This window comes from Neovison vison, chromosome 3 (assembly GCF_020171115.1).
Source record: "Neovison vison isolate M4711 chromosome 3, ASM_NN_V1, whole genome shotgun sequence".
Lineage (NCBI taxonomy): Eukaryota > Metazoa > Chordata > Mammalia > Carnivora > Mustelidae > Neogale > Neogale vison.
In genome coordinates, this window is record NC_058093.1 from 209,529,200 (window position 1) to 209,545,278 (window position 16,079).

At 45.9% G+C, this 16,079-nt stretch overlaps 1 protein-coding gene across 3 annotated transcripts in view; it reads left to right on the top strand.

Annotated features, from left to right (window-relative positions):
* Nucleotides 1-16,079, top strand: part of GNAL (G protein subunit alpha L) — a 139,294-nt gene that overhangs the window by 26,091 nt on the left and 97,124 nt on the right. The window contains exons 1-5 of one of the 3 annotated variants that reach the window (XM_044243636.1): nt 11,547-11,564; nt 12,221-12,467; nt 12,746-12,818; nt 13,503-13,557; nt 13,717-13,836. In XM_044243636.1, coding sequence (XP_044099571.1) covers nt 12,326-12,467; nt 12,746-12,818; nt 13,503-13,557; nt 13,717-13,836 — 390 coding nt within the window. In that variant the 5' untranslated portion in view covers nt 11,547-11,564; nt 12,221-12,325. Of the gene's footprint in view, nt 1-11,546; nt 11,582-12,220; nt 12,468-12,745; nt 12,819-13,502; nt 13,558-13,716; nt 13,837-16,079 lie in introns of those variants that run through there. The other 2 variants (XM_044243637.1, XM_044243638.1) reach the window with 2 other exon arrangements.

The following is a 16,079-nucleotide window of genomic DNA, read 5'->3' on the forward strand; positions in this document are numbered from 1 at the left end:
TGCTCTCGACATACCACTAAAGGACAGGAACAGAAATACTGCGGCTGTGTAGGTTGTTGACAGAACAAGGACACACAGCCTGGAGAGAGCTCTGTGCAAAACTAGGTGCCCTCGGGGCACTTGATTCTTAATGGGTTTCTGATCCTGTTGTGGAACCTAGAATCCCTGTGGGGTTGTTTTAATTGTTTTACTTTTTATTTGGAAGGGGGATGCCTTCCCCTTTTATTCGGAAGGGGTTCCTGGGTGGCTCCTTTGGTTAAGCGTCTTAGTTTTGGCTCAGGTAGTGATCTCATGGGTCAGGGGATCAGCCCTACACCTGGCTCCGCGTGCAGTGGGGGAGTCTGCTTGAAGATTCTCTCCCTCTGCCCGTCCCCCAACCTGGTATGCCTGCGAGTGCATACCTGGGCTCTGTCTCCCTCTCAAATAAATAAAGAAACCTTAACAACAACAAGAACAAAAGAACTCTCAGATACCTGTCACCTGGATCCCCATTGCTAGGATTTGCTTCCTCTGCCTTACCATTTGCATTCTTTCCCTGAATCTTTGGTCTAGATATAGATACATGTTTTTTTTCCCTCACTCAGTGATGTGTCAGCATCACGGTCCTTCACCCCTAAGAGACTTCAGCGTGCGCTCGTCTTACAGAACCAAGGTGCAGGTAGCAACTTCAGTAAGTTGAATGCTGATGTCATCAGTCCATCTAATTTCCCCTCCGTGTCCCAGTTTCATCAGTTGAGCCATTTATCTCTTGTGTGGCTTTTCCCTTCCAGCCCGGGATCCAGGCTCGGGCTGGGGCAGTGTCTGGTTTCCATCTCTCTTTAGTTGCCCTTGACTTGGAACAGCTCCAAAGTCTTTTGCTTTTTGTTTTGGTTTGGTTTTTGTTTGTCTATTTGTTTTGCCTTTTCTGACATTGCCATTTTTGAAGAATACAGTCCCCTCCCTCCCTTTTTGTTAAAGTTCGCATTTGCCCAATGTTTCCTCCTAACTTAGGTTCTGGTTATGATGAAGTTCTCGAACCTAGGTGAGGTTCGGTGGGGTGAGGTTCGGAGCCGACGGCTAAGAAAGAATTCTTAAGACGTCTTTGGTGCAAAAAGGTGGTTTATTAGAGCACAGGGACAGGACCCATGGGCAAACGGAGATGCTGCTGTGCCGTTATCCTGAGGAGTGGCTGGTTATATACACAGGAGTTGGGTAGGTGAGGACAAAGAGGTGTTCAGAAGGGCTATTGGGGTAAAGAAGACTGTCAGGGTATTGAAGGCCTGGTTACTATCAAGCCAAGGCCACTTTCCCTCTAATGAGGCACTAACATAAAGACAATTGGGAGTCTCCTGGTGGAATGTCACATTCCTGCTATCAAGTGTCCTTGTTAGTGAGATTTAGGTTTAGAAGAAATTTAACTTTATTTACTTTTCCTTCTACCTCAGCCTCCTTCAGTTTTTATGGAGGGGAGGGTGACATTCGGGCTTGAGGAACTAAGTTCTGTGCCTTTGGAAATTGGGCTATTGATAAGGTAACTTCTTTGTTGTAAATCTCAAGGACATTTGTAAACCAAGGGAGACTCCTGCCTTGCAGGATTGTGATCTCTGCAAGTTAACTATTTGTTTTCCTTCTAGGGTAGTCAGGGTGCCTGAGGAATGTGACACATATTACCGAGGGGAGCGGGTGGAGAGGGGGTGCAAGGTGCCAGCTTTTGCTTTGTCCTCAGCCAGCCTCCTGCTCCCTCATCAGTTATGTCCCCTGGCTTGGGTACTACCTAAATAACCAGTGTCCCTCTCAGCAAGGGTGCAGACCACATCTGCCCCTCCTCCTTTGATGGTGTTCATTTTAATCACCCAAATTATTGTCTAGTTTCTCCACGGACAAGCTACTCTGTTTTACTCTGCAACTGGTAAGTAGTCTATGGGGAGACCGTGCAGAAATAGCTGTTGCTCACGAAAATGATCCCCTGTGTCTGGCTCAGTCAGAAGAACATGCCACTCTCAATCCTGGGGTCACAAGTTCAAGCCCCAAGTTAGGTATAGAGATTACTTAAAAAATAGAATCTTAAAAAAAAAAAATAACAGTTCCCATAGATTGATTGTCATCTGTTTCAGGATCTTACCTGACCCAAACTTCACTATGCTGGTTGCATATGCTGATTCTCCCATCCCGGGACTCCGTTCACACTCTCTGGCAGCTAGCTAGCAAGAGTCCTCCCTTCTCCAGCATTTATTTATCTCTTTGTTATTGGCACAGACACAGAATCCCTGTATTTTTCAGTGGTTTAGATTTCACTTCTGTACCTAAATATTTGGGTGCTCATCTCATCCCAGATTTGACTAAATGAGAGCCCCTTCGATCTGGCTCTTGTGTCTGATGACAGACCTCCAATGGTTATAAAGCACTTTCTTTCTGGCATGACTATGTTCCAGGTTTACGTGGCAGCGATCCTGCCCCCCAGGCTGGTATCACCCATTTCTTTGAAGGAACCCTGGTTCCTTGGAGTGATAAGTAAGACTAAGCATCACACCTGGGTGGGAGGTGTGCTCATTGCTGCTGGTGTGTCTTAACGTCTTGCCCTTTTCAGCAGACAAAATGAAGAAATATATGCACGTACACTTGACCCTTTAACAATGCAAATTTGTACCGCACAAATCTATCTGTATGTGTTTTTTCAATACAGTACAGTACCATAAATATATTTTCTCTTCCTTCTGATTTTCTTAATAACATTTTCTTTTCTCTAGCTTACTTTATTATAAGAGTACAATATAAAATACATATAACATACAACATATGTATTTAATCAATTGTTTATGTTAACAGTAAGGATGGTCAATGGTAGGTTACTAGCAGTTAAGTTTGGGGGAGGGGTTGATTCTTTTAAGATTTTATTTATTTATTTGAGAGGCCAGAGCAAGAACAAAAAGCAGCCTGAGCAGGGTGCCTGATGTAGGGCTCGATTGCAGGACCCTGAGATCATGACCTGAGCCAAAAGCAGGTGCTTAACCAACTGAGCAACCCGGGCGCCCCATAGTTAAGTTTTTGAGGAGTTAAAAGTTATACACAGATTTTTCAACTGTAGGGGGTCAATACCCTAACCTTGCATTGTTCAAGGTCGACTATATATACATACATATATACACAGCATACAAATGTACACACATGCGTACCCAAACTAGCAACATACACATATATCTTTTGGAAATCATGATTTTACAGCGACCACTACAATCCCAGTTCATCCTCACAGGCTTTCCCTTGCCTTCTCTCCTTCTGTATTTGTATCTCATTCTTCATCTCTGAAAATCCTGGCTGTCAATAACAGCATTAACACATTTCTGTATTGGCTTAACCTTATAACACATCTAAGATGGACTGGGATTTATCTGCAGGCAAAGACTCCCCTTTCGAATGTTGGTCTTTCGTGTAATTATAGTTAAATCTGTTGAATCATTCCTACTTAATGACAAATGGAAACCAATTATGTAATATATAGATATATAGTCTCTATCTCCCTTGTTCTTTGTCAACAGCCCTGCAAGCTTTAGGAAGAGCCATTCCAACTTTTCTGAGAAAGCTACATAGTCCCCACCTGTGGTAAAATGTGTCTGTGTTCCATTTAATTTCATATACAATTTGAATGTTGTCAAAGGAACACTGTTGCTTTAAACTCTGTAACCAAGCCAAATTCTAAAAGAAACCAGTTGCTACGGCAACTGGGCAAAGAGTTAATTAATTCATCAGTCATTATATGCAGATTAATCTGTCTAACTGAGTTACAAAGGAGGTGGGCTTGTTTGAGTTTTCCTTTTGGAATTAGAGGAAGAAGAATGGTGTGTTTTGTTTCGTTTTGTTTTTAATCTGTATGGGCTGGAGAGTTCCTTCTAGAAAAAGCACAGGCCTTGTGATCAGACAGGTACTCAGCCTTTTCAGGACGCTGTGGGGTCTTCAGGCCAACAGCCTTATCTGCAAAATGTGGGTAATAACGGGCATCTTGTAGGCTGCTGTGATGATCAGAGAAGATGCCAGACATGAAGCACTTTTCAGTGTCTTTTTAAAATTAAGATGAAAGGTGACTAGCAAAGGTAAGCATGCATTTCTCCAGGAAAGGAAATTATATTTTTTCTTTGACCACACACACCCCTATGGGATCCCTCTGTAATCTCCAGAATTCAGAGAAATTTACCGCGTTTACTTGACTGCATGTCTGTCCCTCTCTACTAGACTAGTAAACTTCTTGAGATGGCGGATAATGTCTGATTAATCCTTACAATCTCGAGGCTATGTGTGTCTAGGCTTTCAAAAGAATACCTAATGGAGAATGAATGAATGTAAATGTACCACTATAAAACATCCTTCCCAGGGGGCGCGTGGGTGGCTCAGTGGTTAAGCGTCTGCCTTCCGCTCACATTATGATCACAGGGTCCTGGGATGGAGCTCCATGTCAGGCTCCTCACTTAGCAGGGAGTCTGACTCTCCCTCTCCCACTTCCCCTGCTTGTGTTCCCTCTCTCGCTGTGTCTCTCTCAGTCAAATAAATAAATAAAATCTTTTTTTTTTTTAAATCCTTTCAACCTCCATCTGTCCTTCCTGCTCTGCATTGCCACCTGCTGGTAAAGAGCTACAATTGCAGCAAATGGAGTCCCTTAACTATATTATAAATCAGAAAAGTCCGAACGAATATCCTGAAACCACAACGGAGAAAGATTCTCTATTCCACCATTGTCATTATGAAGATTCATAATTCACATGCGATTTTTTCCTGTTTTTCTTCTGGTTAAATACACATAACATAAAATTTACCACATTCACCATTTTTAAGGGTAAAGTTCTGTAACACTAGGTGCATTCCCATTGTTGTGCCCAGCCACTGCCTCCATCCATCTGCAAAATTTGTCATCTTCCCAAACAGAAAGTCTGTGCCCATTAAACACTAACCCCCCATGCCCCTGCTCCCAGCCCCAGGCAACCACTGTTCTAGTTACTGTCTCTAGGAATCTAGAGGTCCCTCACAGAAGTGGGATCATACAGTAAATGTCCTCTTGTGACTGGCTTTTCTCACTTAGCATAATGTCTTTTTTTTTTTTTTTAGCATAACGTCTTTAAGGTTGATCCACGTTGCAGCATATTTTAGAATGCCTTTTTTTTTTTTTTTTTTTAAGAAAGAGTGAGTGTGCGTGGAGGGACAGGCAGAGGGAGACAGAATCCTCAAGCAGGCTCCTTGCTCAGAACGGAGCCCCACATGGGGCTCAATCTCATGAGCCTGAGATCATGACTTGAGCCAAAAATCAAGGGTGGGCACTTAACCCCCTGTGCCCCAAATGGCCTTCCTCTTTAGAGCAGAATACTATTTTATCAGACACATAGATCACATTTTGTTTATCCATTCAACCATCACCTATGCCTTTTTTTTTTTCCATTTCTAAGCTGTCTCATTGACTTTATGTTCCTACCTAGCAGCTAGTACTTTGCTCAGCTGAGTACCTAAGCCCTCAACAAATCCGTGTTGACTGTACCGGACGTCATTGCTCGTGTGTGTGTTCGCCTACTAGAAAACAATCAGGAGCTCCACGAGGACAACATGCTGCCTCACGTAGAGAAGTTAAATGGTTATGTATTTGTTAAATGAATGTTGAGTGATAATAATTGCTACGTTCACGGAGACCTCACTGTTCGCCAGACACTGGGATAAGATGACTGGATCCCTACCTTTCTCGCCATAACTCTGTGAGGTGAGTGCCGCTGTCCTCACCCATTTACAGAGAAAGAAGCAGAACCACGCGGCAAATGACGGACCTGAGTCCAGCCATTCTTGCTCAGCAGCCCATGCTCTTAACCACTAAGCTACACACACCATAGGAGAGCTTTTGCCTTAAGAGAAATTGCAGTACCAAGAATCTATATTTTCCTGTGGCTCATTGGGTTCACCCCACCTCAGAGACAGTGTTTGCTGTGTGTCCCTCCGCCTCCTCTAAAGTACCTATTCCCTCTCCTTTGCTTTTACTTAAGCAGATCCTCCTGGCCGGAAGTGTACTCCTTCTCCCTACCCAGTCCAACCCCCTTTTTCAAGACATACCTGGGGTCCCTCCCCCTTGGAGAAGCTTTTGCCATTCCTATGGACCCCCCCATCCCTGCAGGGGCCCTACCACACTTTTCGGCGCTGGGTGCCCATAGACTGTCACACCTTGCCCTCTGAATGGTGGAAGTGTGCCAGTCTGATATCCCCCGACTGCTCAAGGAGGTAAAAAATTGGCCTCAGAGTCTCCTTACGCTTTTGGTGGTACATCTCTACAGATGATAGCCTGTAAGAAGAAATAAACACAAGTTCAATGCCATGAATCTACGTTGTGTAGATTTAAAAAAAAAAATTGGATCCTCTTAGCTATCTTGCTTTACAGCATCCTGTTACTGGATTTGCTTAAATTCTGAGAACAGTTCTGAGACAGGTAGACATTGCTGAAGTCCGACCCTGAATCGGTGTGTCAAAACCAGGATTCTTGTCTCCATACCTCGTGAAGCTCTGACCTTGCACAGGGGTACCTTGCTGACGCGAGGAGAGGGTTGGCAAGCATTTAAAATGCAGGTGGCATTGTTTGTCTCTTTTTGTTCCAAATCACGAGAAGAGGGTAATTCACTTTATTAAAAAAAAAAAAAAATGGGTTTGTGGGGAGAGTATGTGCTATGGTGAGTGCTGTGAAGTGTGTAAACCTGGCGATTCACAGACCTGTACCCCTGGGGATAAAAATATATGTTTATCAAAAAAAAAAAGAAAGAAAGAAAGAAAGAAATGTATTTTTTTTTAATTGGTTTGAAGAGAACTCTAAATCATTGGACACATTCTTACAACCCCAGAGACTGCATGAGATTGAATCTTTAAAAACAAACAAACAAACAAAAACTTGCGGGGTGCCTGGGTGGCTCAGTGAGTTAAACGTCTCCTGTCTCCTTTCGGCTCAGGTCATGATCTCAGGGTCCTAGGATGGAAGACCCTATCATGCTCCCTGCTCAGTGGGAAGCCTGCTTGGGTTCCCTCTCTTGCTGTCTCTCTCTCTGTGTCAAATAAGTAAAAATCTTTTAAAAATTAAATTAAACCATGATTCAAAATTCGCAAAACAAAGTGTAAATGAAATTTAAATAATTAAGCTTCCAAATGCGCTAACGCTTGAGGCGTCCTGTCTTAAATATCAACCAGAGTTAAGGAAGCCATCCCTCTGTTTGACCTTTGTCCTTTTGTCCCAAACTCTGTGCCTTTGCAATCCTCCTCCGGGGGCCTAGGGCCTCCTCTGCCCTCCTAGGGAGGCGCAGGCGGTTCCCCGACCCAGCCGCCGCCCCCTCTACGGGCAGGCAGCTGTGCGGCGGCCCTGGCTCTCCGCACGCAGGTGGGTGTGCGCATCTCGGTGAGGGCGATGCTGCCACAGCTGTTGCCTGGCAACAGAGGCCTGCACCGCCCGCGGCTCCAGGCTGCTCTCTGTGCTCCCCAAAAGGTCCGTTCCTGCCACTGCAGGTGAGCCAGCTGGAATTTTGGGTTCCGATCCCATGGTTTAAAACACCAAGGATTGATTTCCCAGACCAGACTAGGAGAAGGCCAGATGATTGGATTAAAGGGAGGGAGGGAGAAGGAGTCTTTTTTTTTCTTTTTTTTTTTTTCTTTTATTTTATTATTTGACAGACGGAGATCACAATTGGGCAGAGAGGCAGGCAGAGAGAGAGAGGAAGGGAAGCAGGCTCTTCGCTCAGCAGAGAGCCTGATGTTGGGCTCGATCCCAGGACCCTGGGATCATGACCTGAGCCAAAGGCAGAGGCTTTAACCCACTGAGCCACCCAGGCACCCCAAGGTGTCTCGATCTCCTACCTGATAACAGACTAGATAAAGCTGCCTTTGCATGTATCACTTAAAAAGTTGCATCACTGTAAATGGCCATTACTTTTCTGTTTGGAATGTTTAGCGGCGTGTTGTGAAACACACTAAACGTGCCCCTGTTAAGTCAGGATTCAAAGGTTTATATCCCAGATACACCGCTTACTCGCCCCTCAAAGCCTCTGTAAAGTAATGGCAACAATAGTTCCTTTTAGGGTTATTGCAAATGCTACAGAAATTACACCATGGGAAGGACTCGTGCAGTGCTGGCAGTCAGTGACCAACTAGGAGAAGCTATTTTACATGGAACCTATTATTCTTGTATTGATATATTAACTTCTTGGGTGTAGTATTCATCATATAGGATCATCTAAATCTTACTGGAATTCCAAATATAAAAATGTATCTTTAAGCCTGTTTAATGATAAACTTATGCATATTAAAATACTTAAGAGTTTATTTGAGCAAAACTTGATTCGAGTCAGGCAGCTTCCCATCTAACTGGAAGAAAGGAGCTCGGAGGAGCTGGGCAAAATGAAAGACTTTCATAACCAGCATAGAGCAGAAACAAGGACAGAACTCTAGGTTAAAAAGCAGGTTGGTTATTGTAAGGTGACAGTGGTGTGTGAAGCAGATTACCTAACATGTGCTCATTGGGTGATTGCGGATTGATGGGTTTAAGATTTCATTTCTAGGGAAGTCAAAACTGTAATTGATTCTAAGTTTGGTCATGTGGGGCTTAGCATAAGCATCTCGATTTGGAGCCCCTTGTCTTGTTTTTTGATACTCCTAATTCCTAGATCTGAACAAATGGAAACTTTTTGCTGCATTTTTAGGGTAACTAAATTATCAGGCTCTCTGAAAAGTGTAGCTTCGGGGTTCTAATTTAATTCTCCCTTTCTGAGTTTCCTTGGGATTTGTTTTGAAATTTTTCTTCCAACTGTTTATAAAAGTCGTGGTATTAAAGATGCCTCAGTGGTTGGCTTAGTGGCTTAAGCATCTGCCTTCGGCTCAGATCATGATCCTGGGATGCCGGGATCCCAGATAAGTCCCGCATCAGACTCCTTGTTCAGTGAGGAGTCTGCTTCTCTCTCTCCTCCCTGCTTGTGCTCTCTCTCACTATCTCTATCACTATCTATGTCTCTCTTGCACACGTGCAAATAAGTAAATAAAATCTTTTTAAAAATCTTGGCATTAAGAAAACTGACAAGTCCTTATGAACATCCCACTATACTATGCAATTTTTATATACCTTTTCTTGCCTCCTGAGTGCCCTCATCACCCGCAGTATATGCTGGGTTGATATTATTATGCGTGAACATTTGTGTTAACTCCAAGTGCAAGGCCAGGCAATGGTGAGAATAGTCCCCTCCAAAGGGGTTCCAAAACTCGAAACTTTCACCTAGCTCAGCATATAGTATGGCACTGTATGTTTGCTTCTGCCTGTGTCCAGAAGAGCAATTTATTACTCTTGTTTTTTAAGAAAGTATTAATATTTTCAGCATAGTACCAAACAGGACAAGTGCTTCCTGAACTTAAAATCTGATGACAAAATTCCTTTCATGAGACCCCCCCCCCTTGGAGCAGGAGTTCTCTTTGGCTTTCAGGAATTCATTCACCCATTTGACAAAGATCCATGGGGCACCTCCTTCCGGCCACACGCAGGACAGACACAGGTGCAGCAGATGGCAAGTACAGACTCAGGCCCCGCCCTCATGGAGGCCAAGGTCTAGCTGACTTTGGGAAAAGCTGTACATAAACCATTACAATTCAAGGAGCTGGTGGGATGATGGAGCACTGGGAGGGGCCTAACACTGAAGGTGGAGGGAGTAGTGAGCCTAGAAGGATAACTAGGAGGTGGCCAACTGAAGAAGATATCCCAGATATTCCAGAAAGAAGCAGCATGTGAACCCAATGGATAAGCCAAGGTGTTCCAGAAGTCCACAGGGTTGGAAGGAGACTCAGGGCAGTGCTGGGAAGGGGTGACCCTTAAGAGCTGAGGCCACAGAGTTTACACCAACCCAGTCTTGATGGATCATGGTCGAGGACTTGATGGTGGTGGGGACAGACATGGTAGATCTGTGCTGTTACTGTGGCAACATGGGGCACTAGACTATGAGCTGGAGGCCATTGCCAAAATCCACGTTAGATCAGTGATCTAAGACCCTAGTAATGGAAGACAGTGGAAGAGACAGCTGGTATTTAGGAAACTGACTCCATGGGACACAGGAACTGTTTGGGTTGGGGAAAAGGAAAAGGAGTCAGGAATGAGTCCCATGTTCTGGTTTGGAAAATCAGGGACCCTTATCACAGAGAGAGAACGGATAAGATATGGGCTGGAGGTGTGAGGGGAGGCTTAGGGCATGAACTCAGCCTTTGGCAGGCAGAACTGGGGATATATGTCAGGGGGATGAAAGTGGAGGTCTGCTCCAGGATGGCAGGGGACAAGAGGGTGAGTTGAGCTGGAGATGTGATGTGGCCGCAGTCTGAGCTGTGTGCATAGACTATGGAGGGCACAGTCAGCCCTGCCAGAAGTGTGTGTTTCTTGGGAGAGAGAGTGGGTGGGGCCCCAGACACCTACACCAGCCAGAGGGTGGGCAGAGCATCAAAACCACCGTGACATGCCAGCCAAAGAGCAAGACAGTCTCAAAGGACCGTCAGTGCCAGCTCCATGGAGAGGTCAAAGAAAGCAAAGACCCAAGTTCTCAGATGAAGGTTAGTGCCTGGGAGGCCACTAATGCCCCTAAAGAGAATATTTTGAGCGTAGGGAGGGGGGCCAAAGCCAGGATCCTAGGAGCTGAGGTGTGAACAGGAGGTCAGGAAGGACAGGCCCGAGTCAGATTCCCTTTATAACTCTTGGGCTGCTGTGAGCAGGAGGGGTAAATGGTGGCCCTAACAAGGAGCCTGTGATATAAGGAGGTGCTGTTGGGCTTGCATGAGACACACTGACAAGTGAGGCTGGCTGTGCCCCCTCGGGGTGCGGGCTACACAGGGAAGGGGGCAGCAGAGCGTCGGAAGCCCCCCCCCCCCCAACGCCGGGTGCCATTTGCTCTCTATAAAGATCGGGCCTTGCTGAATGTGAGAGAAATGTAGGTTGGGAGAAAACTGGGGCACTTGAAGACAGACGAACAAGGCCACATGGAAGAATCAGTGTGCAGGGCCTTGGGGTCCCCCAGAGCCTGGAGACCATCACTGTGCCCCAACAGCGCCACAGGAAAGGAGGTGATCTCTGTCCCGGACTTCTAAGTCATCCTTCCCGCAAGTCCAAGCACGCGAGTGCAAAGCTGCGGCGCACGGACCGTCTAGGCGAGGTGGTGGTAGCAGTAATCGAGGAACTCGCACTCAGCACCGTGGATGAGAACGCGGACCGGTCTCTACGCTCTTTGGTTCCGGGGCTACAGTGCCAAAGTTCGAGGTCGCAGTGTCTCCTAGGAAAGGAGTAGAGCTGTTCTGAGAACTGCGAAGGAGAAACGGGGGCTGGAGAGAAAGACAAGAGGCTAAGGGAGGCGGCGGCGTGGGTGCGCTGGAATAGTCTAGAAAATGAACGGAACAAAGGCGGTGTGACTGGTGAGCCTCTTACCGATCCTCCTCCCTGATAGAATATGCATGATCCTGAGCGAGTCCTCGCCTGCCTGGGAGCAGGGAGGCGTCCGAGGCAACGGCGGGGAGCGCACGCCCAGACCCAGTCTCCCGGGCTCGGGGTGCGAGAGAGGCACGCGGCCGAGGTGCGGACCCGGCGCGGGTGAGCCTCCCGCGGGCCGGGCTCGTAGACGTCAGCTCCCGACCCCCTCGAGCCCCAGTAGCGCTAGTGCTCCCGGAGAGATCCCCACGAGCAGGCCAGCTCCCCTTCCCTGCCGCGCGGAGGCCCCGGGGTCGCTCGGAACCGGGAGGGGGCGCGCGTCCGACGGCGGAGGCGGCGTAGGGCGAGAGCGGGCCGGTAGGTGCGCACAGTCGCCCGGAGGGGACGGGACCCGCGCGCTCCGTGTCCCCGCGCCGCTGTCCGCCAGCACCCGGCGGGGGCGGGACCTCCTCTCGCTCCCCCGCGGAGCGCTTCCCCTGCAGCGCAGGCGGAGGCGGGGCTGAGCCGGGCTGAGCGCGCCGGGCGGCGGGCGGTGCGGGCGGCGGGCGCAGCGCCACCCTGGCTGGCTCCAGCAGAGCCCGGTGCTCTCGGCCCCCGTCTCCCTTCATTGTGTGCGATTTGTCCAGCAGAGAATTCTAAACCTGTATCTTTAAAAAAAAAAAAAAAAAAAAAAGGCATCTGTTGGGCTCCGCGCGTCTTCCTCGCATCCTTTTTAGTTGCGAGTTTGCGGTGGGCAGAGGGAGGGAGAAGGAACGCCCGTTCCGATCGGCAAACACCGAGAGACCAGAGCATCTCTTTCAGCGGCAAGGAAGAGAAGCCGTCGCAGGATCCACACACATCTACAACTCTCTATTGCTTTTTGTGCAAATACCTAAGTCTGCCTGACGTCCATCCAAGCGGGCAGGCATGGGGTGTCTGGGCAACAGCAAGACGGCGGAAGACCAGGGCGTCGATGAAAAAGAACGACGCGAGGCCAACAAGAAGATCGAGAAACAATTGCAGAAGGAGCGTCTGGCTTATAAAGCGACCCACCGCCTGCTGCTACTGGGTAAGGCCGGAGGGCGCGCGGCGGCTCCCGGCCCGAGCGGAGCGCACTGCCCGGAGCGCAGCGAGCGCGGGGGCCGGGCGGGCAGGGCCAAGAGGGGGCCGCGCTCCCCCCCGCCCGCCGCCGGCCGCCGGGACCCGCTCGCTCCTCCAGGCGCCAGCTGTCGTGTACTGGAAAATGCCTACGCTGGGGTAGGGCGGTTGCCGTCCGGGGCGGGGGGGCAGGAGAGATGACGACGGTATTGGGCCACAGACCCCAGCATTCTTTTTGTTTGTTTGCAGGGGCTGGTGAGTCTGGGAAGAGCACGATCGTCAAACAAATGAGGATCCTGCATGTCAATGGATTTAATCCTGAGTAAGGAATGATCCATTTCGCTTTTGCTTCCAAACTGCATGCAAACTTTTTCACTTCTCTCCAGCATTTCCAAACGTGCTTTCTCTGAATAGTTAATTTGATCATCGAATAAGACCTTTTTGGGGGAAGGGGGATTGAGAGAGAAGCGTGTATTGAATTTGGTATATGTAGGCAAATCTTTCTTTTGGTAGCATCTAGATGAAAAAAATAACATAACTTGCTTAACAAAATATGATCGATTAAATGTTCTTGCGATGTTGGTCTGTGCTGCATTTCTTAACCAATGTCAGTATACACTCTTCTCTATATCCTTGGTCGGTCTCTATTTCAATACGTAACAATCAACAGATGGCCAAATCAAGTAAAATAGATTTACAAGTGTAGCTGTAGAGTTTTTATATCCAGTTTTCATAACAACTTAGCCATGCTTTGTGTAACCTGTGTAGTTGCTTAAAACTACATTGTAATGTATGCATTCAAGTTTGCTTAGTGTACAAATTAGGAAAGAAGTATGGTTTCCTTTCCCAGTTAAAAACTATGCAGCTGCTATTTTGGGGGTTGATGTTGACCTCTAAGAAAACCAGTCTAGCCCCATGCTGCAGCTGGAAGTTTAAAATCCCACTCAACGGATTCAGGTCAGTGCTAAAGATAAATTAAATTAATAACAATTCTCTTTTAATACAGAGAGAAGAAACAGAAAATTCTGGACATCCGGAAAAATGTTAAAGATGCTATTGTGGTAAGGATTTTTTAAAAATGTTTGGTTAATAGAAAGGAAAGTAGAAAGTTAAATACTCTGCTCTCTAAAACAGTATAGACAAGAATTACATACCTTAGTTGTCATACAAGGAGCCTAAATATTATATTTATCCATATTTTTTTCTTCATTCCATTTTAGACAATTGTTTCAGCGATGAGTACTATCATACCTCCAGTTCCACTGGCCAACCCAGAAAACCAATTCCGATCAGACTATATCAAGAGTATAGCTCCTATCACCGACTTTGAATATTCCCAGGTAAGTAAATCATTCTTGAAATATTTTAAATGGTGGAAGAGAAAACCATTTTCAATGAGGTTGCTTGAAAATCCATGTTTATATTATTTTATCTTTGACTTTCTTCAAAATTGAGCTCTCTGCCTAAGAAAAATGCTTTCCTTCATGCCAAAATATTAACATTGGTTAAAAATGTTAAAGACAAAAGGGTTGTAAGAAATGCTTTTATGAAGGTATTGGTGATGTAGGTAATCAGGAAAATAGCCTATCTTTGAGAAATATGGGTAGTATTTTTTTTCTACGTGTATTTCTAAATTAACAATGAGGCAGTTTCCCAGAGAACAAAAGAATAGAAGTGACATGAGCAGAGAGAAATAGTTATGGTGACTGCTTCCGTGGGGATAATAGAATAGAATTCAGTTCACTCTTAAGATGAGTATCCTATGGCCCCAATGAGAAGAGAATGCATGCTGTAAAGAACATAGATCACTTCTGAACGTTTATTCAATGATGGGGGAAAAACATAGCTTGCCTCGCATCTGCAATATTTTGGGCCGTTTTCCTAATTCCTTGGATAGCAGTATTGCTTATGTGAAAGGGTGAAATGAATAATAATTTTCTCTTGTTTTGTTTACATACGTATTCTTAGAATATTGTTATTTCGTCATTTGATTAAGCATGCGCCAAAGGAAAATATACTTGTTAGATTTCTCAGAAAGTCATTTTTCTTACAGTTGTGCCAAAAGAGCATATTTGTGTGTGCCTGTGTGTGTGTGTGTACACCCAACAGTAACAGAATTTTAAAGGGTTCCTTTCCTCACACAGTGCTCTTGAGACATTTTGCATTCTCACAATCCCCTCTTTGAAAGGAAGGTGATGCAGAAAGCAGCGTGTAAAATAGACGGGTCCTGCCCTGCTCTGACTGAGGTCTGGGCCAGTGTGCACCTGCTCAGCTCTACTCCGCTCACTTTAGCAGAGCACCCTTGTCTTGGAGCTTTTGTAGCAGGATGGTAGATAAGAATGACCCTTTTTGTGGAACATAAGGAATAGCATGGAGGACGTTCGGAGAAGGAAGGGAAAAATGAAGGTGGGGGAGGGAAATGGAGGGGAGAGGAACCATGAGAGACCATGGACTCCGAGAACCAAACCGAGTGTTTCAGAGGGGAGGTGGGGCGGGGGATGGATAAGCCTGGAGATGGGTATTAAGGAGGGCGCGTATTACATGGAGCACTGGTTGTTATATGCAGAGTGAATCTTGGAACACGACGTCAAAACCTAATAATGTACCGTATGGTGACTAATATAATAATAGTAATAAAAAGAATGACCCTTTTGAAAGCTTTTATGTGCATCCTCTCCTGTGATTTTTGCATCTGATAAGCATTCCAGGGTAGCTACCAAGAGTTCTAGAATTTCTAACAGGAAGGAGTTAGAGGTGGCAAACTGGCTAGAAAAGGGGGCTGGGTGTCTGCGGCAGCTGGCACCCTTTCTTTACTGAACTGTGTCTTTAACTGGATGGCTTGGAGGGGTAAAAGGAGATGACAGGATGGAGGTGTACGGGTAGGACTAAAGTAGTGATTCGGCTGGCTAGAGCTATAGGGTGTCGTCCAGGACTTGTGTGACATTGCATCTATCAAAGAAGTTGATACTTTGGGGGAAAAATTAACTTTTATTTAAAGAAATGCCTATTATTGTTAAAGTCATAAAAATGGAGCTAAATCCAGTATCTTAATAGTAAATACAATGCAAACTTACTAAACCTAGGACTTTTGAGACTGAATCCTTGAGAAAGTCTTTTGGTGTCATAATCCAACACCTTAAAGGTTCATTTTCTTGCAGCTCTAAAATAATTTTATAATAAAAATTAATTTCAGAGTTCTTTAAGAAGGAAAATTAAAATAATATGTATTAAAATTACTTGAGGTTGCCCCTTATAATATAAAATCTAACCTTATCTTGAGATATCTTAATGATTCTCTCTAAAAACATGACACTTAAGTTTACCTTTTGGTTTTCGGCTTTGGGCTGTTTTTTGTTTTGTTGTGTTGCTGTTCATATTGCCTTCCGTTTGAATTTCTTTCTTTTTTTTAAGATTTTATTTATTTACTTGAGAGATAGAGTGGGGGAAGGTGGGGAGGAGCAGAGGGAGACGAGAAGCAAGCAGACTCCCTGCTTAGCAGGGAGCCCACCAAGGGGCCCAATGCCAGAACCCTGGGATCATGACCTGAGCAGAAGGCAGAGGCTTAACCGACTGAGCCACCCAT